Source organism: Schistocerca piceifrons, chromosome 4 (genome assembly GCF_021461385.2).
Source record: "Schistocerca piceifrons isolate TAMUIC-IGC-003096 chromosome 4, iqSchPice1.1, whole genome shotgun sequence".
In the NCBI taxonomy this organism is placed as follows: Eukaryota; Metazoa; Arthropoda; class Insecta; order Orthoptera; family Acrididae; genus Schistocerca; species Schistocerca piceifrons.
Window position 1 is genome coordinate 345,115,844 of NC_060141.1, and position 25,804 is coordinate 345,141,647.

General features: G+C 44.7%; 1 protein-coding gene across 1 annotated transcript in view; it reads left to right on the top strand.

The window, feature by feature from the left end:
• The window catches only part of LOC124794768 (kalirin), a 2,150,963-nt gene that overhangs the window by 816,394 nt on the left and 1,308,765 nt on the right, over positions 1 to 25,804 (top strand). Inside the window, exon 7 of the mRNA XM_047258392.1 lies at positions 3,149 to 3,341. Coding sequence (XP_047114348.1) covers positions 3,149 to 3,341 — 193 coding nt within the window. The remainder of the gene's footprint in view (positions 1 to 3,148; positions 3,342 to 25,804) is intronic.

Below are 25,804 nucleotides of genomic sequence, written 5' to 3' on the forward strand. Positions count from 1 at the left end.
GTGCATTGAGTTGGGCTACCACGGGATCTGTGGTGACAATCGAAGGCATCGTGACGAAAGTGAACAATGTGAACATTATTATGGATCACCTGCATCGCTTCAAGCGTGAAGCATCATCCCCCTACGGAGATGACATCTTGCAGCAGGATAACTGTATGTGTTGCAATATCAGAATCGTACTACAGTGGTTTGAAAGTCATCGTAGTGAACTCACATTGATGTCTTGGCCAGCAAATATGCCTAATCTGTACACATTGGAACACACATCGGGTGCCAGCTGCGTGCCGGTAAACCACTACCCCGTAGTTTGTGGGAATTACTTGATCTGTGCGAGGACATCTGGTGCCACATACTTCTGGAATCCTGTGCAAGGACTTGTAGAATCCATGGCAAGCAGAGTCTCTGTTGTACTGTGTTTGAAAAGTGGAACGCTATTAAACAGGTGGTCATAATGTTTTGCCTCATTGGTGTATAAACTTTTACTGATCGAGAGATAATTGAACGAAACTTTGTACTTGTTGTCATTATGTTATTGGCTATAATATCGACATTTTCAGTGTGTTTTGTCAAGTAATTTGGTCAGGACGTTGCTGGATACTTTTGGAACACATTACATCTCACAAGGAACATATTGTCAATGGTTACTTTACTTACCACTTTCAAAATGTCATAGGTTATTCTTAGTAATTAGATAAACAAGTCTGTGTACCACTTTCTTAATATTAGTCTTAGTACTTTCGCAACAATTACTTAAATTTACGTGTATGGTACGTAGCAATTTTATTTCACAAAAATTTATAGAATTTGACAGTAATGCACATTGAAAAATTTTGTACTGCAGGAAGTTGTGATATAGTATGTACAAAGTCTGTGGCATGTTTCACCTTTTTATCTGCAATGCTTCAGCAGAAGATGATCGTTACACCGTGAAAAATGAAAGTTGTAGAAAATGCAGAAAAAAGATTTTCTTAGCATTTATGCCAGAGCCGGCCGCTGTGGCCGAGCAATTCTAGGCGCTTCAGTCCGGAACCGCACTGCTGCTGCAGTGGAAGGTTAGAATTCTCCCTCGGGCATGGATGTGTGTGATGTCCTTAGGTTAGTTAGGTTTAAGTAGTTCTAAGTCTAGGGGACTGATGCCCTCAGATGTTAAGTCCCATAGTGCTTAGAGCTGTTTGAACCATTTATGCTAGAAACAGGTACTTAATTTTGCCATTCCCACACATATGTCTTTTTTTGGTCTTCATGTAGCCCTTTTTTCTATTCTGGTCCTTCTGGCATGCCGTTTTAGCAATATCCTTCACTGCAATCTCAGAACCAGCAAGCAATACGCACATCATCAGTCTTCTTTAATAAGTTTACAGTTGAGCAACGTATAGCAAATCCTTGACTCATAATAGACCTCATTTTTCCAGTACTGCCATAACTGAACATCGGGCAAGTATCATAAGAGGAAATTTTAACAATAGGAGATAAGCAAAATATTATCTTCGGGCGTCTCTTTTAAACGAGATTATTAAAGTTTTCGTTCGGGTTTTGTGTTACACAGTGTGCACATTTCTTTAATAAATCATAATTAATCGCCTTTCGTACTCTATAGATGTCCTCTCTGATACTAGAAAATAATAAAATATCGTAAACAAGGACAGTGTCGTGTAGAAAATGGGGCGTGGCACTGTGCATTGGTTGAAACAAGATGGTTTTTACGTCGTACGTAGCACGAAATAAACTCTGAAAATTGCAGACAATACTTTTAACATGCTACAGAACTATCTGGGGTGGAAAAAAAATTCAACATTTTTGACCAATTTTACATACATCCCCCCATAACCGTCAAAATAACAGTTAGTGTGTTTCTCTGAAAAATTTTTGTCCTCCAATCTCGGCTTTTAATCAAGGGAACAACAACAACAACAACAACAACAACAAGACTCTTGGGGCTAGATCTGGCAACTGAGGAGGGAGCTCAAACAGTTAAAACCGCAATTCGTGGATTTTCATCATGGCAACCGCTGAGATAAGGATCGGTGCAAAGTGAGAAATCGTGGCACCCAGGTTACGGTCAGCTTTCTCATTCCTAAATTTTCAAGCATTATGTGACCAACATATTCTTTGGATGTGCTCATAGCCTCCGCTCTCTCTGTCACCTTAATTTGACTGTTCGGTAGCACCAGTTGGTGAATTTCCGCGCTGTTGTCGTCAGTGGTTGCAGTTTTTGGCTGTTCCGAACACTTATTGTCATCCAAACTGGTGCGGTCACGTTTAAATCCAGCTGCCCAAAATTTCACTGTAGTAAATGATAGTGCAGAGTCCCAGTACGCATGTCCAACTTGTGTCCAATTTGCATAGGAGTATTGCCTTTTAGAAAACAAACATCTAATGACAACTCGATACTCGATTTTGTCCATTTTCATAAAATCACTCGCATCGACTCACTGAAACGACTGTAAAACAAGAACTGCGCATTCAAAATAGTTGAAATTTTAGTTAGTGGCTTGCTACACATGCACAAACAAATGCCCCAACTATTGTTGACATGCGCTGCTATCCTCATATTGAGGTCGGAAACTTTTCCGACTACCCTCATATTTTAATGTTAGGCCTATCGCAAACGGTATTCGGAATGGTTGTTGTTCAAGTCACCGTTCGGGTATTCCATTGTAAGCTTTTCCGTGTTTTCTTCAATCGCTTAAGGTAAATTTCGGGATGGTACCTTTGAAAGGGCACTAGCGATTTCATTCACTATACTTCGCTAATCCGAGCTTGCCATGCGTCTCTAATGACCCCCTCGCCCAAGGTAGATTTAACCCTAATCTTCCTTCCTCCCTCCCTCCATTCCTTCCTGATGAATTGTGAATCTGTGGCAGTGAAGTGGGTAGAAAGTCACATAAAAACGAAATGTAATCTAAAGGTAAGAGACGATTAGACGTGGGCATAATACAAACTGTGTCAATAGCCTAGTGTTCACATTTTTCAAATACACAAGATTTCAGTCATTCGCCTCTTGACAGACAGTGAATAAACTCACCCTCAGATTGCTGCAACTTTTGTTTTACTAGGAGACAGACCCCGTTAATCATTTGCAGAGTTTTGTTTGTCGTAAGTCGCTGTTTACGCTTAGTACAGTGCGATTGTTGCGGGCGTGTTGCAGCGAGGAGGTGCGCGAGCAGGGCTTCACGGTGGTGATCGACATGCGCGGCGCCACCTGGAGCACGGTGAAGCCCATCCTGAAGGTGCTGCAGGAGCACTTCCCCGGCTCCGTGCACCTCGCCTGCATCATCAAGCCCGACAACTTCTGGCAGAAGCAGCGCACGTCCCTCGCCAGCCACAAGTACAAGTTCGAGGTGAGTACAACTTCAGCCCGGCCGTCTGACACACAGAGGAGTTACGGATTAGCAGTGTAGTACGTTCCGAGCGCTGGCGTGGCAGCCTGTCGTCGGGACACTTGTGTAAAACAGCAGCGAAGGCGGTCATGAAGAGACCTAACACATTCGAAAGTTCCTAATATCAAAGACAAGTGCATGGGCTTCGAATTCTAGTTCTTTACAGTTAACTAGTTTCTTGTGTGCGGCTTCTCCCTCGAACGCATATATAATCAGGGTGTTAGAAAAAAGTGTCCAATATTCAGAGAGGTAGTAGTACTCACAAAAAAGAAAGAAAATCCAGTAAACATGGGTTCTAAAATGCATACCTCTATAGAATAGATGTGTTTCACAGTATCGAAGAGGAATTCAGCAGAATTGTTCCATAGAATAGATGTGTTTCACAGTATCGAAGAGGAACAAGTGTCCATAGTTCTTAGGTATGCATTTTAGAGCCCTTGTTTACTGGACATTTTTTACTTGTTTTGGTCCATACTACCTCCTCTCAAAAGATGAAAAGCGAAAAGCTTGCAGTAGAAAAGATCTCTTTCATAGTATCGAAGATGAACACGCTACGGTCGCAGGTTCGAATCCTGCCTCGGGCATGGATGTGTGTGATGTCCTTAGGTTAGTTAGGTTTAAGTAGTTCTAAGTTCTAGGGAACTGATGACCTTAGAAGTTAAGTCCCATAGTGCTCAGAGCCATTTGAACCATTTTTTTTAAAGATGAACAAGTGCCCATAGCTCTTACGGTACGCACTTTAGAGCCCTTGTTTACTGGAATTTATTTTTTGTTTTGGTTAGTACTACCATCTCTCAAAATATTGGACACTTATTTAAACACCGTAGTTATAATCATCCGTATCTCTAGCGAATTTCCCCTACAGTTTCATCTGAATTCTGAAGAAACATGCAATTCTCCGATAGGCTCTAAATGATTGTCGTTTCCAGGAAAACAACTGTTGCTGGGAAGAGTCTAAATCTCTACTGTTTTACACCATGTATCTGTGGTATTGAACCGTGTGGCATGATCTTTGTTCCCGGAACACACTGGCAAAATTATTGGCTCGCTGCAGCGGTCATTCTCACGAAGTGGTTAATGCGTAATGCTGTTAATAACAAAAATAAGAGAGATTGCGGTTCATACATTTAAAGTATTTCAAGTCAACTAATAGCGGGAAAGAAATACCAACAGGTTGGTTTCGCACGTTTCTGCATGTCACTCCTTCTCGTCGTCACTTCCACCGCTGGCGGTCGATGGGGTATCTTACGCCCGAAATATTTTTACGCACATGATGAGTCGTGTATATAGCAAATCTCCTTTAAATTGGCTACAGGCATTCCTGAGGTATGCTCTTATGTCACACCTTTCGACCGTAATGGAGCTAGGAATGTCTTACTGTCACAGCACATTTTTCCAGACGGCAAGCGATACGTGTGCAAATTTTGGTAGAAATTCCTACCGGAGTTACAGAGATACGCTGCTGTATCACCGTATTTTCACTCTCGCACATCAAACCCCAATTGTACGGATGAAACTTCATCATGACTATCACAAGTCTAGGGACTCCGAAAACTATGAATTTTATACTGATTTCGGTCGTTATCGAATATTTTTGCGTACCACGTCTTCTCATTCACAGCCCTACCCGGAGGTATGGTTGGGGTATATTACCATTTACCTCCACAATATTTTTATACAAAGAACTATATAAATGATGAGTCTTGTTTGTACAGAATATGACTGAAATTGCTGCAGACGTCCCTGTGGTAACCTTTTATTACATCTCCCTTTTCACCTCCACTCCTACTCTCTTACCCCCAGAGAAACAACTCACCGATGTTTCATCGTAATCGGATGAAATGGCAAAGAAGACGAAGAGACAAATACTCCTTTTTAAGTAATAGATTGGTAATTTAGTGTTTCTGGGTACAAGAAATTCTGTGGAATCATTCCAGTAATACAGTTACTGCGATGTAGTCGTTTCTCTTGAGAAATGGCTATTTGTGCCAGACCAAATTTGAACTTGGAGCTCCTACTTTCCGTCTGCAATCCAGTTAGGCTTCAGGTCTAATTAATAAGGTTTCAGTGTGTCTGATTTTTCGCTGCTCATCAATCGAATTGCTGGAGCGTGCCGTGCCGCTCAGCACGGCTGCGGTGGCGAGGCGGCTGACGAACAGTGCTCGTGTGGCGTCACTGAACTCGTGGACTTAACTGCATATCGCTGGCGATTTCAACCTGTTTAGGTCACGCGCAGAAAGCAAAGACTGATGTAGTACAATGCGAAACTATGAGGGTAAGGGACCAGCTCTACTTTTGTTACCAGGTAAAGTGGGACAGCGTTGTGACAATCCCAGTGTTGAGTTTACTTTTATAAAGATATCTAAATTGTGCGAAGGGAGGATGAAAAACTGCTGGTGTTAGTGCATATAACTAATTAAATATTTAATATCTGTGTAACTTTTGGAGGCGACCTGTTGAAACGTTCTTTTCGTCAGTCCTCGAGGCTTGAATGGCGTGTGGAGAAGTCGCTCTCGCGGCCACGACCAGTATCTTCGCGCTCTTCGTGACGTGCGGCGCTAGAGACGAAGTACGCCAAGTACTGCTCCGCTGATTTGGTCAGAAACGTTTATCGGCGGACCAGTGTTACTTTCTGCGCTGCTACGCTTATATCAGCAGTCTAATTCCTGTAGCTGTGTATCTACTCTCGGGAAGACCTCGTGACCCGACCGCTTCCAGTTCATACATCGCCTCCTGCTGGCGCCTAGCAGCTACTGCAGACGATCTCCAAAAAAGACAGAACAAGAATACAATGAAAATTAACTAGGTCAAAAGTCACACAGAAACATCGAGACAAACTATCGGTGTTTTTGTGTGGCTTTTGACCTATAGAAACAACCTCCAGCTACCTGCTGGATCCGCAGTCTGATGTAAGAATACTGCCTACCGAACACGTCTGCTCTTACAAAATCGTAATACTTTCCTGGGCAACTGAAAATGACTCACTTACAATTCTATGCCCATTTAAGGGAACGCACTTGCGAACATTTTTTAGCTCTCCGTATGGAAAACATGCGACGACGGCCTTGCCACAGTGGTAACACCGGTTCCCCTCAAATCACCGAAGTTAAGCGCTGTCGGGCTTGGGTAACGCTTGGATGGGTCACTATCCGGATCTGCTGAGTACTGTTGGCAATCGAGGTATACTCAGCCCTTGTGAGGCCAATTGAGCAGTTACTTGATTGAGAGGTAGCGGCACCTGTCACTGACAACGGCCAGGAGAGCGGTGTGCTGACCACATGCCCTTCCATATCGGCATCCTGTGACGCCTACGGGCTGAGGATGACACGGCCACCGGTCGGTACCGTTGGGCTTTCAAGGTGTCTTTTTTTTTTACAGAAAACGTAACTGTATGGATCCTGAAGGATTACAGTCTCTCAAAGTCAGAAATGTTAAATAATTTTAAATAATCACTTCTGCCTCAGAAGGCACCAGACTCGCCTCCTACCCTAGCGAGGGTTGCTCGCCGACCTCGATTTCGATATCTCCAAAACCGCTCCACGAAATTATTCAACATTTAGCCCTTCAGCCAACCTCAGCAACAAAATTCAGGCATTTGTGTTGCCCATTCCCTACTCCTGCTGGTAGCATTTACTGTAAGTTGGTGCCTTCTTCCAGGACCTTTAGAAGTTTATTGCTATCATGTGCCGCAAAGCACTGCCTTTTGTAAGTTAATCCCTTTAGGAGATTTAGGGAAACACTAGCCAGTCAGCTTACAAAAAACACCGGTGGCCCGGATGCAGAAAAACAGCTTTAGTGCCCACAACAGTGAGTAGGACGAGCGGACAGTCGAGGACAGTAAATGATAGAATGTCTGATCAGAAGCATCTGGACAGCTATTAGTGCACATTGGCTTGGGGTGTGTCCATCTTCCGCCTTTATGAGAACTTCAACTCCACTGCAGACACTTTCAGTGAGGTGTTTGAATATCTGTGGAGCCCATTCTTCCCCAAGAGCCGAAACTAGAGAAAGTAGCGACGTTGGATGCTGGCATTTGGAGCGAAGTCGTCGTTCTAACTGATCCCAAAAGTGTTCTATTGAGTTTGGGACGGAATTATAGGCAGGCTGGTCCATTTCAAGAATGTTATTGTCCACAAGGCACTGCCTCACATATGTTGCTCTATGACTGGGTACAGTGTCATTCTAATAAAATAATTATCACCAAACTGTTCCTGTACTGTACCTAGTACACAGTGCCGTAGTATGTTTTCAAATATATCCCGATTTAGTATTTTCTTAAGCACAATAAGGGGACCACACCCTCACGACCGAAAACACATCTATACCTTAGCACTATCTCTTCCGCACTTCACAGTTACCCCTACATACGATGGCAAATAACGTTCTCCAGGTACTCGGCAAGCCCAAACCGATCCATCTGATTGCCACAGAGTATAGCGTGATTCATCACTGCAAATCGCTCGTTTCCGGTCATCGGCTGTCCAATGACTTCGTTCTTTACAATACTGAAGCCTCGCTTAGCACTGACTACAGAAATGTGTGGTTTATGGCGAGTTGCTCGAGTATTGTACCCCATTCTTTTTAACTGTCCACGCACAGCCCTTGTGCTAGCTTGACTGTGGTAACACTGTGGGCTTCTGATTTCAGTCCCAGTCCATTAGTACATGGGGTTGCCTAGTCTTGGTTTAGCTGTGGTTACTCCTTTGCGATTCTACTTCACAATCACATCACCAGCAGTCGACTTGGGCAGCTTTAGAAGGGTTGAAATATCCCCGATGCATTTGTTACCCAGGTGACATTCAGTGACTAGTCCACGTTCGAAGTCACTAAGTTTTCGTAGTAAAGATATTTTGATGTTACTGCGTCTGTACTCATAACACAATACCCCCCGACTCCTTTTATGTTCGAGGAGGTAGGGTCCGCCTCTCTTCACATACAATGGTCAATTCCGCATTACATAGTGATATCACTATACTTCTAATACGATACTGTATATTACTGTGTGAGTTTATGAACACACCTTACCCAGACTGTTTCCCTAATGGGGCCAAACGTTGCAGTATGTTTCGTAGTTGTGTAGAGAGCTGTCGCTGCGGTGCTGCTTGCATAGTGGTCCAACACTACCGAACTGCCACAGGCAGACACACACGAAGCGGCAGAGTGACGATACGCGTGCGCATGTAACTTGACGCGCGCAGGTTTTGTCGAGAAGGGAGAGCGAGACTGGTGGGCTGACAGCCTCAACGAGTGATGATATTTACGGCGGCCGTCTTCGCTCGTTGTGATGTCCGCCCCCAGATAAAGACGGCAACCGTTTCCCGCCAGAGCACGCATCCCAGACAGTCCGACGGCTGTCTGCTGGCCGCCCTACATACAACGACGACTGCTGTTCCCCACCATCAGATAACGGGGTCATAACTCCCGTCTCAGTCCCATCTGCGTACAGCCAGCTAACCGCTCGCACTTGCTCCTCCTAATCTACCGTATTCGGGTTGCATAACGGTTAGTGGCTGCGCTTATCAAATGTGTGCCGTGCATGGTGCATAAAGTTGCTCCTTCATACTGCCTATCTTAAACTAGAGTACTCAGTGTTCACATAAACTTTTTACCCAGTTTGTTTGAAAATGTAGTCCTAAAACCATTGGAGACGATTAATTTCGTAAGTCGTACTTGGGACGGTATTGTCAATAGAATACCGAGATAGAAAGATGATGGGTAGTGGTAAAGTTGAACTAATTATCGGTAAAGCGTAGTTGCATAATTAATTTTTTTTATTGGCAGGTACAGCCGTGGACAAAACGAGCGAGACCCCTCGCCTTTTCGTTATACTGATCCGCACAGCTTTAAAGTCTGCTACACAGCATAACAGGCAAGGCGACGAAATGCTACCAACATACTATGCACAGGTGTGAAATTGACTAACTATCCGAACTTTGTTAGGCTGTTTTCAATCATGTGTAAGACTATATTAATGGTGGTTAGTGTGTTAAACACAAAATGTAAATATAAGATATAAATGAAAGAAGAAACGCTAATTAGTATGAACTGTACTAATAAAGAAGAATTTCAGCTTATCGAGATAACATAACTGTTTTAGTAACACAAAGTACCCCAGATCGTTACAGATTAGCAAAATATTATGCGCATTCGGCCGCGAAACGGTCTGTGTCAAAGTTCAGATCAGTCATACTGGATTACCGTTGCTGACCTACCATGAAAGTGTGCGAATTTAGCAATGCGTGAAGATTCATAAAGAAATTCAGTTAAAAATCATTCAGTGCCACACGTAAGTGACTTCAATTTTTGACAGAAGCGGAAAAGTAGGCAGTAACACGTATGAAATTCAACAAGATTTTCATATTTACATCCACAGGGCGCCGGTACACAATAAAGATAGCAATAAAACGTATTGGGGGGGCGCGAGAATTTCTTAAAATTGCTTTACTGATAGTCCATCTGCTTCCATCGAGATTAGAATGGAAAACAAACCAGACCTCCCTTGCAGTAGCAAACACCTTTCACTACGCTAGCAGACAACCCAGGCAAACAGCCCTCTATTATTACCCCAGGCATGAATAAGCCGGCAATTTCGCAATGAAAATGGCAAAATGATCTGCAGTTTCTGTTGCATAGAGCTTTATGGTCTCAAAATTATGAATTTTTTTACCTTTATGTCACCGCTTATGTGAGAATTATTCTGGATGTTTATCGAAATAACAAAATACTGTTATTAGCGAGTAAATTCAGTAGGATGATTCTGCACCAATCCAGGAAATAAAGGGCTACATAGCTGCCAAAAGTATTGTACAATGTTTCGAATTCTCCATTAGACTCGCCACAGCCAGAGAACGTTCATTAGCCGAAGTGTTTCTTAAGCTAGCTAGCAATGGAAATGCCCGCATTTCTAAAACTCGGTGACATTAATACTGGGATCTGAATTACCACGTGCGTAGGCAAATGGATTTTATTTTCATTCCTGTAAACGTGATTTGGATCGAAAGCGTAGCTAGTTCGGATAGTTTGTCAATTTCACACCTGTGCATAGTATGTTGGTAGCACAACGTCGCCTTGCCTGTTATGCTGTGTAGCAGACTTTAAAGCTGTGCGGATCAGTATAACGAAAAGGCGAGGGGTCTCGCTCGTTTTGTCCATGACTGTACATGTCGTTTGTCTTTGAACACATTGAAATTCTAGCGCCACAGCACTGCTGCATGCGATTGATAAAGTAGAGATGGGTCCACATTTTGTTTTGGGTCCTGTAGTGGCATGTTAAGATACTGTGGCGCTGGAATTTCAGTGTGTGCCAGGACTACCTGCAGATAACCAAACAATAAATTACGCATCTATATTTTTTGAGATTTTTTTAAAATTCCTTTATCAGAAACATACATGTAATGCACAGTTACGACCGTATTACTTTTTACCAAATCTTGGCCACTTCCAAAGCATTTTTCTGTTCCTTGATTAAGTTCATCTTTTGTGGAAAAGGCTGGACACTGTCTGCACTGAGGCATATGATGAAGTGTGGTCTTCACCACAGTCACATTGGATATCGTCAGGATCAATGTAGTCTTATCTTGCCAAATTAACCTTTTAACTGTCTATTCAAAGACTTCCAAGACGTTGATTTCTCATCATAGCCAGAAGGTAGCGTTTCTGAAACTCTTTTACAGCTAGCGGGAAGGTAGGTCACTCTACAGTTGCAACCTAGCTTTTCTAGCTGTGGTTCTAAGTGCCGTCGATGTTCTAAGGAAACTCCTCCTTGCCTTCAGTCGTTGAATGTTCGGTTCGTGCCCATACAAAGAATAGGTTGTCTCCTGCACCACTGTCTTTCTTTCCTCATTCTCAGCTATTTCTCTTCGAAGAGGAGGTGGTGCTATCCCCTGCGAGGTGGTAAAGCCGTTCAGCTAGAGTGGATTTCAAGCAACCTGTTACGATTCTGCAGGTGTCATTGAGAGCTATGTCTATCTGTTTGGCGTGTGTTGAACTATGCCAAACAGGGTATGCATACCCTGCTGCAGAATAACGTAGTGCCGTTGCAGACGTTCGTGTAGTTTCAGGTTGACTACCTCACTGTTATCCGGCCTATTCCTGTAGAAGATCGTTCCTAGTGGAAACGTTTGACCTGCAGTTCATGCAATGCTTCTTGAAAGTAAGAGATGTATCTGATATCACATGTAGATGTTTTTCGAGATGAAAATTACAACTTTAAGACGACTGGTAGGAGGTTAGAGAAAAGTACAATTTCAGCTTTGCAGAATGAACGTAAAGGGACAACAGTAATCCTGTGGTATCGTAAACTGACGTAGAGTATGCCCAAAACAACTTGGTCCGTGCCAGCCCAGACGGCGAGGCAGGGGGAGGGTACAGCTGTGGTGTTGGGGTTTCCTTTGTGAACGGCCTCCGCACGGAAGGGGAGGTGCAGTTTGATAGCTGAAGCGTACACACAAACGCGTGTCTCGCATAACTTGTAACTTACAGCTAGCGAGTCTGCTAACGATCCTAGAATACGCCAGTACGAAAGATAATCCGACAAATGCGGACTTCAAATTTAATTGTTTCTGATTAGCGTATCGAAAGAGAAATAGTCGCAAAAAAGTAGGATCTACCAAAGCAAAACGAGTCTCGCCACGTGCTTCCGGAATGAAATCGCTTAAAACAAAAATGAGTAAAAAATGTTTGACAATGTAGAGCAACGAATGTGTGTCATGTGGAAATTATATGTTCATCTCCTGACAACCTGGTCGTCAGCATTGGCTGTTGTTGTTATCGTATTCAGTCCAGAGACTGGTTTGATGCCGCTCTCCATGCTACTGTATCTTGTGCATGGCTCTTCACATCCGAATAATTAGTGCAAGTCCGCAGCTCGTGGTCGTGGGGTAGCGTTCCCGCTTCCCACGGCCGGGTTCCCGGGTTCGATTCCCGGCGGGGTTAGGGATTTTCTCTGCCTCGTGATGACCGGGTGTTGTGTGCTGTCCTTAGGTTAGTTAGGTTTAAGTAGTTCTAAGTTCTAGGGGACTGATGACCTCAGATGTTAAGTCCCATAGTGCTCAGAGCCATTTTTTGAATTAGTGCAACCTACACCCTCCTGAACCAGCTTACAGTACTCATTTCTTGGTCTCCCTCTGCAGTGTTTATCCCTCACACTCCCCTTCAGTAGTAAATTGATGATTCCTTGATGTCTCAGAAGGTATCCTATGATCCGATCCTTCTTCTAGTGAAGCTGTGCCACAAATCTCTTTTTCTCCCCAGTCCTATTCAGTACCTCATTAGTTCGTGATGTACCCATCTAATGTTCAGCGTTCTTCTGTAGCACCACGTTTCAAAAGCTTCTATTTTATCCTCTTCTCGTCTGAACCGTTTATCGCTCAAGTTTCATTTTCATACAACGTCTGCACTTCAGACATACATCTTCACAAAATACTTCTTAACACTTAGATTTCAATCGATTGTTAACAAATATCTCTTCCTTAGAAACGCTGTGCCTAGTTAGGTTTAAATAGTTCTAAGTTCTAGGGGACTGATGACCTCAGATGTTAAGTTCCACAGTGTTCAGAGCCATTTGAACCATAAAATTAAAATATTTGCTGAACGTCTTGGAATTCATGGGAACAATATCTTGCCTATGTCAATGTCGATAACAGGTTCATTACAGCGGCCTCAGAGTAGTATGCCGAAGGGTGTCGAAATCAGCCTGCAGCAGGGTCTGGTGTCTTCTTGTAAATCATAACCACACGTGTAGTCCCTTTTATTTGGAAAAAGATTAAATTATGCACCAACCTATTCACGCGCAAACAGAAAACTGACACTCTCATAGATAGGGGATGCCAGAACATGTGAAGCTCTAGCGGTGTGCACGGGTTGATTAACTGCCGGTAAACACGTATCGGCGTGGTGTGGCGGGCTTGCATCAATAGTCGGTTATGTTCAGCGACGGGGGGGGGGGGGGGGGGGGGGGGGGGGGGGCGGCTCTTAAAGGAAGCGTGCCGCGTTCTCAGTCGCTCCGGAAGCTGTCGTTGTTTATGGAGGGCGGCGCCTTGTGTTAAACCGACACCGCATATGCTTCCAGGCGCCGCACTGGAGTATTTCCGTCCACAGGGACATCGCAGGCAGCGACAGGCGCGCAGTCTGTCCCGCCCAGCCACTAACAGTCTCAGCCCACGGGCGGCGATCGGAATTGAAGCCAATGATCGGTTCCCACGAGGAGCTCTTCAGTTGCCTTACAGAACAAATTCACTCTTGCTTGTGTTAAATTATTAAATAGGGGGAGATAGCTGAAGGTACGAAATATACGGCTTACCCTGATCTACATGTGCATCTGTGTGGCGGATGGTACACTGTGTAGCAGTATCATTCCCCCCTCCCCCCCCCCCCCCCCCCACACACACCCCAAATCCATTCTTATTCCATTCGCGGATGGTATCTCTGGAGGGAAGAGAGTCGCTGCCCGTATATATGATCCCTGAAATATTCTACACGCCCGGATTCCCGGGTTCGATTCCCGGCGGGGTCAGGGATTTTCCCTGCCTCGTGATGACTGGGTGTTGTGTGCTGTCCTTAGGTTAGTTAGGTTTAAGTAGTTCTAAGTTGTAGGGGGACTGATGACCATAGATGTTAAGTCCCATAGTGCTCAGAGCCATTTTTGAACCTGAAATATTCTAGCTATAGTGTAGCGGTATTACAACGTACACTGATGAGCTAAAACATTACGTCCACCAGGTTAATAGCCTGTCGGCCCACCTATAGGTCTTAATACAACAGGGAGTCTGCGTGACATGGATTCGACAAGTGCTTTTCTTTTAAAAAAAAATACTTCACTCAACCAATAAAATACAATGATAATCATACAAAATAACCCATCACCTAAACTAATTAGTGGGTCCTTTAATTATTACAACGACAAGTGCAGCTTATACTTTAGTTGGTGGCTGACGCTATTGCTTTGGACAAGGGTTATGCAAATTTATTGATGTACTCTACAAATACTAGTCTATTCTGCAGCATTACAGGTGTGCCAGCGAAACTACAAACCTACTAATCTTGTCCTGCCCACCGAGCTAATCCCAGTGGGCGTGCCCCTGGCACTGCCCCTGGCACTGGGCTGACCCAAATTACTTTCTAGTCACCGCAGTCCCTAATCGTGTTTGTGTTGTTATTTTATTTCTACATTCTAATTATTACTTATAATATCCAATATCTAAATGGAAGTGCTGTAACGGGTAGGTATATTTTCGATACACCTGCCTTCCTGATCCTGAAGCGCGGCGGATCTTGGACGTAACGGCGACCGGCCATTCCGCGTCCGGCGGTATTGGGCAGGTGCACCTCAAGTCTTTATCAGTTTTCATTCATTGACCAGTATGGTTCCTAATGAATTCCCTCATGTTCTTACGTGATACCTCGTTCGCAAGTGTCTTCACGACATGATAGGTACCAGCACGTCGTAATATGGAATATGTTTCACGATTCGGTAGTTGATGTCTTAAGTTCAGTCGCTACATCGTCGTATATTGGACATTCATAAATGATGTGGTCGGGTGTTCCGTCCTGAGGGCGCCACAGTCACACTCTGGTGTAGCCCGTTTCCCAAATCGACATAAGTATGTCGGATATGGTCCATGCGCTGTATGGAAGTGCATCAGATCCCTACTTGGCTCGAAGTAACCCATGTGTAGTCTCTCCTTAATATTGGGCAGCAGTAGAAATACCCTTCGCCCCTTTTCCCTCGCTCTCCCATGACTCTTGCCATAGCTCCTCCCCGCTTCTTCTAACGGTGTCGCCGAGCGGTTCTAGGTGCTTCAGTCTGGAACTGCGCGACCGCTACGGTCGCAGGTTCGAATCCTGCCTCGGGCATTGGATGTGTGTGATGTTCTTAGGTTAGTTAGGTTTAAGTAGTTCTACGTTCTAAGGGACTGATGACCTGATGACCTCAGATGTTAAGCCCCATAGTGCTCAGAGCCATTTGAACCATTTGAACTTTTTTCTATTAGCAAATTTGTTGCTACGTGAGTTTTCTGGTTTTTCTTTGGGGAAATACTTGGGCTCCATTTAGTTCAGCATCGAGTGCCTATCCTATCGTAATTTGCACACCATCAAGATGGTCAGCTTTAATGTTTTACTTGCACATTCCGTCACCTTTTCCGTCTGTATTGCCCCTGCTTTGGTCTTCTCATGACTAACGAATTTAATTTTTTAACAGCTAGCTTCCACTGTGTGGCTGTAGTTAGTCATGTAACTAACAAGACGACCGAGCGTACTCGTCACCACCGATTTCGTCTAAATTTGGGGTGTAAGCAGGGATTGGTCAGAAATGAAAGTGACACAAACGAGAGCTGCAGATGGCCGAGCGTTTAGGGAAACACGTCTTTTTGGCGCATGTCAGGCGAGACACGGGCCATTTATGTCAACGTGTTTCCAGGCAGCGATTAGCGCAGTAGAAAGAGTGCAGAACGGTTTATACGAAAGTCGCGAGATCGAGTCGCATGCGGGAAACTTTTTATTTTCAAGTTTTACGTTGCTTACAAAGCAAATAAACCGAAATAATTCTCAATATATTGCATTTACTAATATCTTCGAAAAAGCATGAAAAGGAAAGGTCAACGAAAATTTCGGATTACAAATAAATTTCCAGGAACGGATTTTAAGGTGTACATGAGGACTTCGTATATAAAATTAGGGTGTTTTATTTTCTTAAAGCTGATAATTTTTATGTAAAAGCTGAGGAACTTACAGTTTGCCTTCAGCTGCCAAAGGTTTCTGGAAGGTCAGAATGACCCTAATGGAAGTCCAGCACATGTAAACAGATGTGCTATTATGTACCATGTTTGTGTTACGTAACAAGCATTTGTGAGCACTGTGTATACGGACATGGCCTATTGCATAAGATGCTTTATGTTTTTAAATATTTTAGCTATGACAAACTTTGTATAATGTGGTGACTTTTATCCACTTGACATCTTGGGGAGAGGTTCTGTGTAAAGTGAACACGTTGTACAACAAAAAGCTTTCTAAGGCCTGAATATGACAGCAGAGTCTGTTGAAACTGGTTGCCTTAAATAAAGAAATATTTTATGCGATCTTGGCTGTTGAATGGTTTGTAGCAATTACAGCAGATCGCCCTTCAGTACTCTCAAAATGAGAAAATTCAATTAACGGAACTCCTCTACGCTTTAATTACAATCCCTTCTTGGAAAGTTATTTGCAGAGTCCTCGTGGGCTCTGTTGGTACAATCCTTTCATGCAAATTATTTGTAGTCCCAAACTTTCTTTTGTCTTCCCTTTTCATGTCTTGTTCGAGGATATTTGGTTTGGTTTGGTTGTTTGGGGGAAGAGACGAAACTGCATGGTCATAGGTCTCATCGGATTAGGGAAGGACGGGGAAGGAAGTCGGCCGTGCCCTTTCAAAGGAACCATCCCGGCATTTGCCTGGAAATATTTAGGGAAATCACAGAAAACCTAAATCAGGATGGCCGGACGCGGGATTGAACCGTCATCCTCCCGAATGAGAGTCCAGTGTGTCGAGGATATTGACAAATGCAGTATGCTTACCACTATTTCGGTTCATTTGCAGTGTAAATAACGTAAAAACTGAAAATTAAAATAATGTTTCTGCATATTGACTAGACCTCACGGTCCTCGTATCATTGTTGTACCCTCTTTCCGCTGCGCCAACAGAAGCTCTGAAACTATGCTTACATAAATGGCTGCTGCCTCGTCAAATCCGCGCCAAAATTGCTCTATTTTTTCAGACGATTGGCTATAGGCAGCTCCCACTTGCTTTAATTTCTGACGAAGCACTGTATGTATCATACATGTGGACGAAATTGGTGACGACGAATAGGCGCGCGGGTTCCTTGTAAGTTAGCTCCAGCTAGTGCCGGGTATACGGTTCGCTTTGCCGAGCGATGCGTGATAAGCGCCCCGAACCCAAGCAACAAGAATTTCAAACAGTGAATTTTATTTTGAGTTCCAAACAAACTGGCGTATTCACAAAAAAACTTGTTGAATGTATGTGCCACAGAAAGACTCCGCTAGTGACGAAAAGGGCGTGTGTGAGCGCTGCCCAGCCGGACGCAGCGATGCGTGCGAAAGCGAGTAGGCGGCAGAGCGCGCACTGTTTGCTCCCCTCCTGCAGCGGTCGAGCGGGGTTTACCGGGCCTGCGGTCGGCCGCCGGCCAAAACAGCTGACCCAGCAAACATAGGGCGGAGGCGTGTCGTGTCGTGTCGTGTCTCCCTGCGGCGCTGCGTGCGCAGCCTCGGCTGCGCGGAAGCCTTCGGCGGCCCAAACCCACTCGCAGAATGCTGACCGCTGCCTCGCGGGAGACTCTTACTTGCCTCAGTTCTGCTACACAAAACTTGTCCGTGGCCGGCGTGTCGAAGTCCCGACGATACAGTGGCCACCTACTGGTAGCAAGTAAGCGTGTTCGGATGCAGGGAACAAACGAAAATCTCAGCTCTGCTCCAAGTCCGGCATGGGGAGAAGGGGGTGAGAAAATACTCTTTTTTCCATGATGATCATGCAAACGGTGGGGTTTCATAAAAAAGAAATCCAAAGTTATGAAGATGACGTCGTCGGCAAATGACAGAGTGTGAGACTGGGTGGAATGTCCAACACAACGTCCCTTTTATCAGCGCAGTACTGAACAGCGAGAGTAAAGTTATGCTATACCATCCGTAATACAAGAAGCCGAAATATAGTATCGGAACTGAGCAACCAGCAGTGTTACAGTTCATTATGATCATACCAAAATTCGTAACGGATTTTGTTGCCAAAATAACTGCTGAGAAGTTGAACTATAGGTAAGATATCGTCCAAACAGCGACTGAGGTCATCAGTCCCCTAGAACGTTGAACTACTTAAAGCTAACTAACCTAAGGACATCACACACATCCATGCCCGAGGCAGGATTCGAACCTGCGACAGTGACAGGCGCGCGGTTCCGGACTGAAGCGCCTAGAACCGCTCGGCCACATCAGCCGGCACTTACTTCCCACTAAATCTTGACGTTGATACTGCGTTACGTTCTGTCCTGTCCTGTCCTGTCCTGTCCCGTCCCGTCCCGTCCCGTCCCGTCCCGTCCCGTCACTTTCCGCTGATGGACCTGTGTTAATACTACCATTTGAAATGCGTTGTGGGCTGTCTTGACTATCCGTCCGTCCCCCCCCCCCCCGCCCCAACCTCCCCCAATTGCATTCCGTCAAATGTGGATCGACCATCGACCGTAACTCTGCCAGTGGAATATGATTTGTTTCATCTGCGATGAAATTATAGTACTTGTTTTAATAAGTGCCTAGCACGCGCTTCCTTAACCAAATTCGCTAACGCACGTTTACGCGGTTGCGCTCGACTTGGAGGTAGCCCGTTCGGATCAGGGCGAGGGAAGAAATTCTCATCGGTGGTATTTGCCTAGTAAGGGGGGGGGGGGAGAGGTCGTAGTGAACAGTTCTTGATCATTAGTGTCTGCATTAATGTTCTGTATGAAATTGCAAACCCTCTGCAGTGTAGTATGCAGTGAGAGCATTTGTGTCGGTGCAGAGTTTGAATCTCTCTCTCCCATTCATCCATACAGCACAAATACAACAAGTACACTGTACAAGCACTCGTCACAGTCATCCACACGACGGAGATGCACACCTTAACAGGTCGTGGGAATATTTATAGACTAAACATCCGCTTCAGCAGCCAGTAATTTACTTAGTTTGTTCTACGATCGGTTCGTCTTCAGGTGCAACCAAATTATTATGGAACCTAAATGTGTGGCGGTTGGGCCAGTCAGTCATGGGGGATCACACCCGCGTTAAAGACACGTATGAGGGCGTAGGACTCAGCAACCAAAGCTCACCCCCCCCCCCCCCCACGAGCCCCCTCCCTGGGCGGAAGTGACTAGCAGGGACGGCTCAGAAGCGACTGACGTTCCTCAGCTGCGAAGGTTCACCTGACCAAATATTTTGAGGTCGGAGGAAGGTACTGCAAACCATATACACAAGGACCCAACTCAGCACGTCAATGCAGGATTGCCGCATCTGCATCCAGTGCTCGCTTCCTGAGTGTGGGACACACTTCGGCATTCTGATACACGCTGTTGATAACATTGAAAGATAGGCAAACTCGAACAACGTTCAGTTCTGCGTAGTGAGGGACTGGCGCTCGACACTTCAGTAATCCATTGTAGGTAGCGTGATATGTACACTCACAACGAGCATTCATGTACACTCACAGTCAGCGTTCTAGCTGTTAATGTCTCCAAGGCTGCACTCTGTGTTTACAGTGTGAAGCGTACAGTCTATCGTGCCTAGTAAAATTGTGTTAAACCTTGTTACAGGATCGTGTAGAATTTCTAGAAGCAGCCCTGTACCTGACCGAGAAGTCAACGTTAGAAAACACTCAAGTAGAAAAAGGCGCCCGGGAAGATCACGTAGCTGTGTTGATAGTCAACTGTTTTGTAGGTACAGTCTCGCCATGCCGTGAAGTAGAATATCGCAGGTTACTTCGTGTTTCCTCGAGTCTGCCCTGCAAGCGCGTTGTATTTTACGTCGCTGAATCTGCCGTTGACTGTTTACTTCCCGGATCCCTTTAATGTAACATGTCGTCGCCGGGGAAGACATCACAACCGTACAAAAGGCGACTCCAGGCGGTGTAATTAATTGGCGTTGCCGTCAGCGAATACAGTAATGAAGTTTGTCTGTAAACAACAGGGAGCGGAGTAAATAGACGGGTGTTCAGCGTGGCGCTTTCTCGGAGGTGGCGGCATTTACCTTCCAAGACTCCGCCGCTCTTGTGCCGCCTCGGCGCTCCAGCAAACCTTCCGTGTCGCTTTCCGCCTTGGGAGCAGTTCACGACGAACACTCTGCAGGCGTGTAGCGTCTCTTGTTCCAGCAACTTTATTGCCGGTGACGATATTAATGACTCGTGCCTCGAGCTTCGTAGCTATTACGAGTTCCCACGCGTCGTTACTTGTTGTTTCATTACGGGCAGTATCGTTCACGTGAAAAGTGTACCTTCACTGCCAGACCCAGGAGACCACGTGGTTGTGCTGACCGGTCACTACTGTACCCTCCTCATAAGGTGTCTCTGTGGAATGTATAGTCGTGATCAAAATTAGTTGGCATCTGACGTTTAATGTCCAAACTGTCTGGAGGCAACCACGGCAGCACTGTGATTTCAGCGTCAGTAGAAGATCGCGTTACAGTCTATTTCACTCACGGTGATGTACAAAATCTGGAATACACGTATGCAGAGCCTCTACGCTTACCAAAAATCGGTTCTTAATTTCAGTTAGGATCAGAGTTACGTTATTTTTTTAAACGTATGTGAAAGAGATTTTATTTACCCTTTCATATCTCCAAAACTGTTAAACTGACATGTACTGTTTATCGCTCATCACCAAGACATCTCGCGCGGAAACGGACCTCTCCAAACTTGCGTATCGATACACTACATTATCATAAGTATCCGAAAACACCTTTGTAATGCGGAGTTGGCCACTAGATGTCACGAGAGGCGGACCCGCCTGTGTAAAAGCATGTGGGGAATATCGTGCTGTAATTTCAGGAGCAGTAACAGTGCAGTGGGTCGGTTAGGAGAGCTCAGGGACTTATAACGTGGACTAGTGGTCGGATGCCACCTGAGCGGCAAATTCATCAGGGACATATAATATCAACCGTACCACAGCTGCCCAAGGTGACTGCTGGTGACGTGAGTGTGAAACGGCAACGCGAAGGAACGACCACATCTAATCCAGGACCACGCAGACATGTACTGGCGGATGGTGACAATCGGACTGTGCATAGTGTGGTCCTTAAAATCGCATGAAATCGTGGGAAGGAATCATTCGCGGGTTCCGAAGTGCTAACTGCTATCCCGCTAGCACAATAATTGTATGTGGGGAGTTTAAAAAAAGGGAGTAAATTGGTCGAGCAGTGCTCTATAAGCCACGCATTCCGTGGTCAGTGCAAAGCGACATTTGAGGTGGTGTAAAGAGCAACGCAATTGGACAGTGGATGTTTGCAACCTAGTGATTTTGAGAGACTATTTACGTTATATCCTGTGGTGATCCGATAAGAACGTTTTGGGTTCGGGTAATGCATGGAGAACGTTAACTGCCAAATGTGTAGTGCCAGAAGTGTAGTATGGAGGAGATGCTGTTATGGTATTGGGAGGGGGGGGGGGGAGGGGGGAGTGGTTTTCGTGTTTAGTGTGTAGTCCCCTTGTTGCGCTTAAGAAACATCAAACGTGAAACGATATGAACACATTTTACAGCATTGCGTATTGCGAACAGAAAACGAAGAGTTCGGAAATGATCGTTACTGTCATCGCGACAATGCACCCTGTGATAAAGCAGCATCTGTGAGGCAATGGTTTGTGGACAATAACATTCCTAAAATGAACTGACCTGTCCAGAGTCCCTACCTGAACCCAATCGAACACCTTTGTGGTGAGAACGTCAGCTTCAGTCCAGTCCCCAGCGTCTAATATCGCTTTCTCCGCTGGTTTTGCCGAATGGGCTGCCATTCTTCCACAGACTTCCAGAGACCTTACTGAAAGTGTTCCCCGCAGAGTTCAAACTGTCATGCAGGCAGAGAGGTGTGCAGACACTTTCGATCAAATGGTATGCAAGCTTCGAAAAAAAGATATTACAAATTTCGCTGTATTTAACTCTTAACAAATATGAAGTTTCAAGGCTCTCTCCTTCACTAAAATCACGTGGAACTATTTGATTGTAGATCTGTATAATTTATCGCTTAAAACTCAGCGTTCGAGTAATTTATTCGCATACAGAAGGCCACGTGCAACTCAACGTATAGGGACCACGTACTGCAGCGGCTCACTGAGAGAACTGGTAGGCACAGTGTCCTATGCAGCGGTGGTGGCAACACAGTCAGAGCACCTGTTGGTGTATTGCTGGCGGGAGCAGTCTTGACTGCTAGCTGTCTAAAGCGAACTTCTTTAAATCGGCTATCGTACCGAAGAAGACTATATTGAACGACCCGCTCTCCCAGCCGCTAATTTCCGAATGCGAAACCGTAGCCACTACCACTACCACTTCCTCAAGTAGCTCCTCGCTTGCCGTAATTCAGACAAATGAGCACTGTTCCAGCGCTCCCACCAAGTGAGAAATTACTGGCAGTACCTGACACTGTAATTGCTACCTAACTGTTTAACCTTGAAACTGAAAAGGATGAATGTGATTTAACGTACCGTCGACGATGATGTCATTAGAAACAGAGATGAATCTCTTGTTAATTGAGCAGGAAATGGACCGAGTTCTTTCTAAAAGGAATCCTCTAGACACTGGGCTGAAGTGATTTATGGAAATCACGGTATACATTGATTTAATTGGCCGGACGGAAGTTTCAAACCCGATCATCTCGATTGAGAGTCCTATTCTACGTCTGCAATTAGATACGTACTCTACACACGATTGTGAAATGCATGGTTGAGGGTAGTTAGTGTGATACATATGGTACGATTTTTTCCCGTTACAATCGCGATGGAAGATTGGCTGTTCAACTGTCCCTGTGCGAGCTTTATTTTAAGCTTGTCTTCGCGATTTCCGTTGGAGCTATATGCAGGAGGCTGAAGTATGTCTTTTTAGATTCTTGAATTAATACTGATTCTGGAAACGTTGTAAATAGGCTTTCGCCGGAAAATTGGCGCCTATCTTGAAGAGTCTGCCAGTTCAGATTTTTCAGCATTTCCACGACGTTCTCCCGGAGTCAAACAAACCTCTGACCATTCGTGCCGCCTTTCTTCCTATACGTTCATTATCTGCTGTTACTCTATTTGGTACGAGTCATACAAGTTTCAGAGGTATTCTAAAATGAGACGGACACTGACTTTTAAGCAATGTCCTTTGCAAACTCAATGCATTTTCCCAGTCACTGCGCTACGTCGCTCACTTTTTATTGTTAAGTACATCAAGCAGTGGGCAGCTTTAAAAACGTTATTGTGACAAATACCCTGAATTTTGTTTTTCTGCTGTGCGGCTGATCCCGGTGGAGGTTCGAGTCCTTCCTCGGGCATGGGTGTGTGTGTGTTTGTCCTTAGGATAATTTAGGTTAAGAAGTGTGTAAGCTTAGGGACTGATGACCTTTGCAGTTAAGTCCCATAAGATTTCACACACATTTGAACATTTGTTTTTCTGTTGTTATCCTGTTCTTCGTCAGTGTAAGCTGTAATCAGCTGCTCGGCCTTTTTTCTGTCGGATTTTTAAGCTGTCATACCGAAGACTGGTTGAATCACACTTTACTAGGCCTGATCATCTTGGAAGTGCACCCTTGCCGTTTTTCAACCTTAGTGCTGACTTACTCAGGAAGTTACTGGACTCCTGGCCACAGGCAGCTCGACATTCTTCACATTAACAAATCATTGCGAGAGATGAAGATCCTGGGATTGACATAACATTTCCGTGCTTTAAAAACGTTACATGTATCAAAACCTAGTTTTCATCTATGGATTCAATTGTTATTAGATTGCATCAGAAAAATCTGATGGCAGTACAGGTTTCTGAGAATTTTTCGTAGTCATAAGCTTCCATTCATTCTTTGTATGGGGATAATTAGCTGAAGATATAATCGGAGCTGCTTGCACAGCGTAATGCGATAACGTGCAAACCGCAATACTGAAACAGGCGTGGCAAACGACCGTTGGTCAGGTGTGCCGGCCAATTCGAGTGTGGTTTCTAGTATTTTTCCTACCCCTAGACTAACCAGGTGCCGAACTTGTCCCTTCGTCTGCTCAGTAACATAAGGCACAACACAAAGCGAGACAATACACAGAACATGGTTTACACTGTTCGCAGACCTACGATCCTAAAGACTTCGACGACCATCTCAGATTACTGTGCTTGGATAGGTACGGAATCCAGCCATAACTAATAATTTCGAAATCCGAGCATAGCGATTTGAGATCTACATTTGTTTACTTTTTGGCATATATTAGAGTCCGGAGTAACAGTTTATCAGCCGCGAGGGATTAGCCGAGCGGTCTAAGGCGCTGCACTCATGAACTGTGCGGCTGATCCCAGTGGAGGTTCGAGTCCTCCCTCGGGCATGGGTGTGTGTGTTTGTCCTTAGGATAATTTAGGTTAAGTAGTGTGTAAGCTTAGGGACTGATGACCTTGGCAGTTAAGTCCCATAAGATTTCACACACATATGAACAGTTTATCAAACTGACAGTTCATGTCGAAATAATTGTCGTTCTGCCCAGGATTCCAGGTCTGTGGGTTCATGTGACATCTGGGGTGACGTTAAAAGTTGAAACAACAAACAAAAACTTTAAATAAAGTTTGAATGTTTGTTTCTTATTGTTAGCGTCCAGCACGAAATACACATGGATCTGGTCCAGTTGTCGGAACGGAACGAATGTCAAAACATTCCACATCGTATTTCAAATGGCAGTATCCACACAGGCTGTCAACGAAAGGGAACATAACGGGAAATAGAGGTCAGGGGTTTTCGGGAAGAAACATTTGATGTTTATTTTGGAGGGGCCGGCCGGAGTGGCCGAGAGGTTCTAGGCGCTTCAGTCTGGAACCGCGATGCTGCTATGGTCGCAGGTTCAAATCCTGCCTCGGGCATGGATGTGTGTGATGTCCTTAGGTTAGTTAGGTTTAAGTAGTTCTAAGTTCTAGGGGACTGATGAACTCAGAAGTTAAGTCCCATAGAGCTCCCATTTGAAGCGTTTTGGAGGGGGTAACGGTGTAGTCGTCTGCTAATTTTGGAAACTATTTTCGCCGGATCACTCATTACGTTCTTTTGTATCTTCTTCGCCTATTTTGATTTGTTATCGTGACACATTGCAAAACATTCCATGATGACTCAGATGTTTACACTGAGTGTTCCCGTACAATAGTGGCGAAATATCTGAAACGGAAAAATGATTTAGGTTTTACAAGAACTTACCAGAGCGAGTGCCTACTCTGTGTATAAATACGAACACAACCTGATGAAGCAACTTTCATTAAATAATCTTTTTATAGTTAATACGTCATCTCTATTGAAGCTGAAAAATGCAGCTGTTTCTGATGTTCTTTGCTACCCAGGAAATAAAAGCGCAACGGGCAAGGTAAACTGGCTCTCTGTATTGCTGTATAAATATTGTTTGGTGTGTTTGTATAGATATGTTTTGGCTATAAAATAAACGTCGATGTTTTGAAATGTTTCACTTATTAGCAGTTCACTGTACACAACTGATCAAGAACATCCGTTATGAAGTTTACTTTGGCCATTAGTAAACTTTCCTTTCCCTAAATCTGATACTGCATTCTGACTTTTTGTGTCATTGACGGTATGTCATAAGTCCCATAACACCATTTCCATCGTTCGGTACTGGGCTGTGCGAATTGACGTTGTGCTGACGCTTCGTATAGTGTGAGCACACCACCATTTGACGGTGATGCCGCGTAGCGTTCCACTCCATTCCG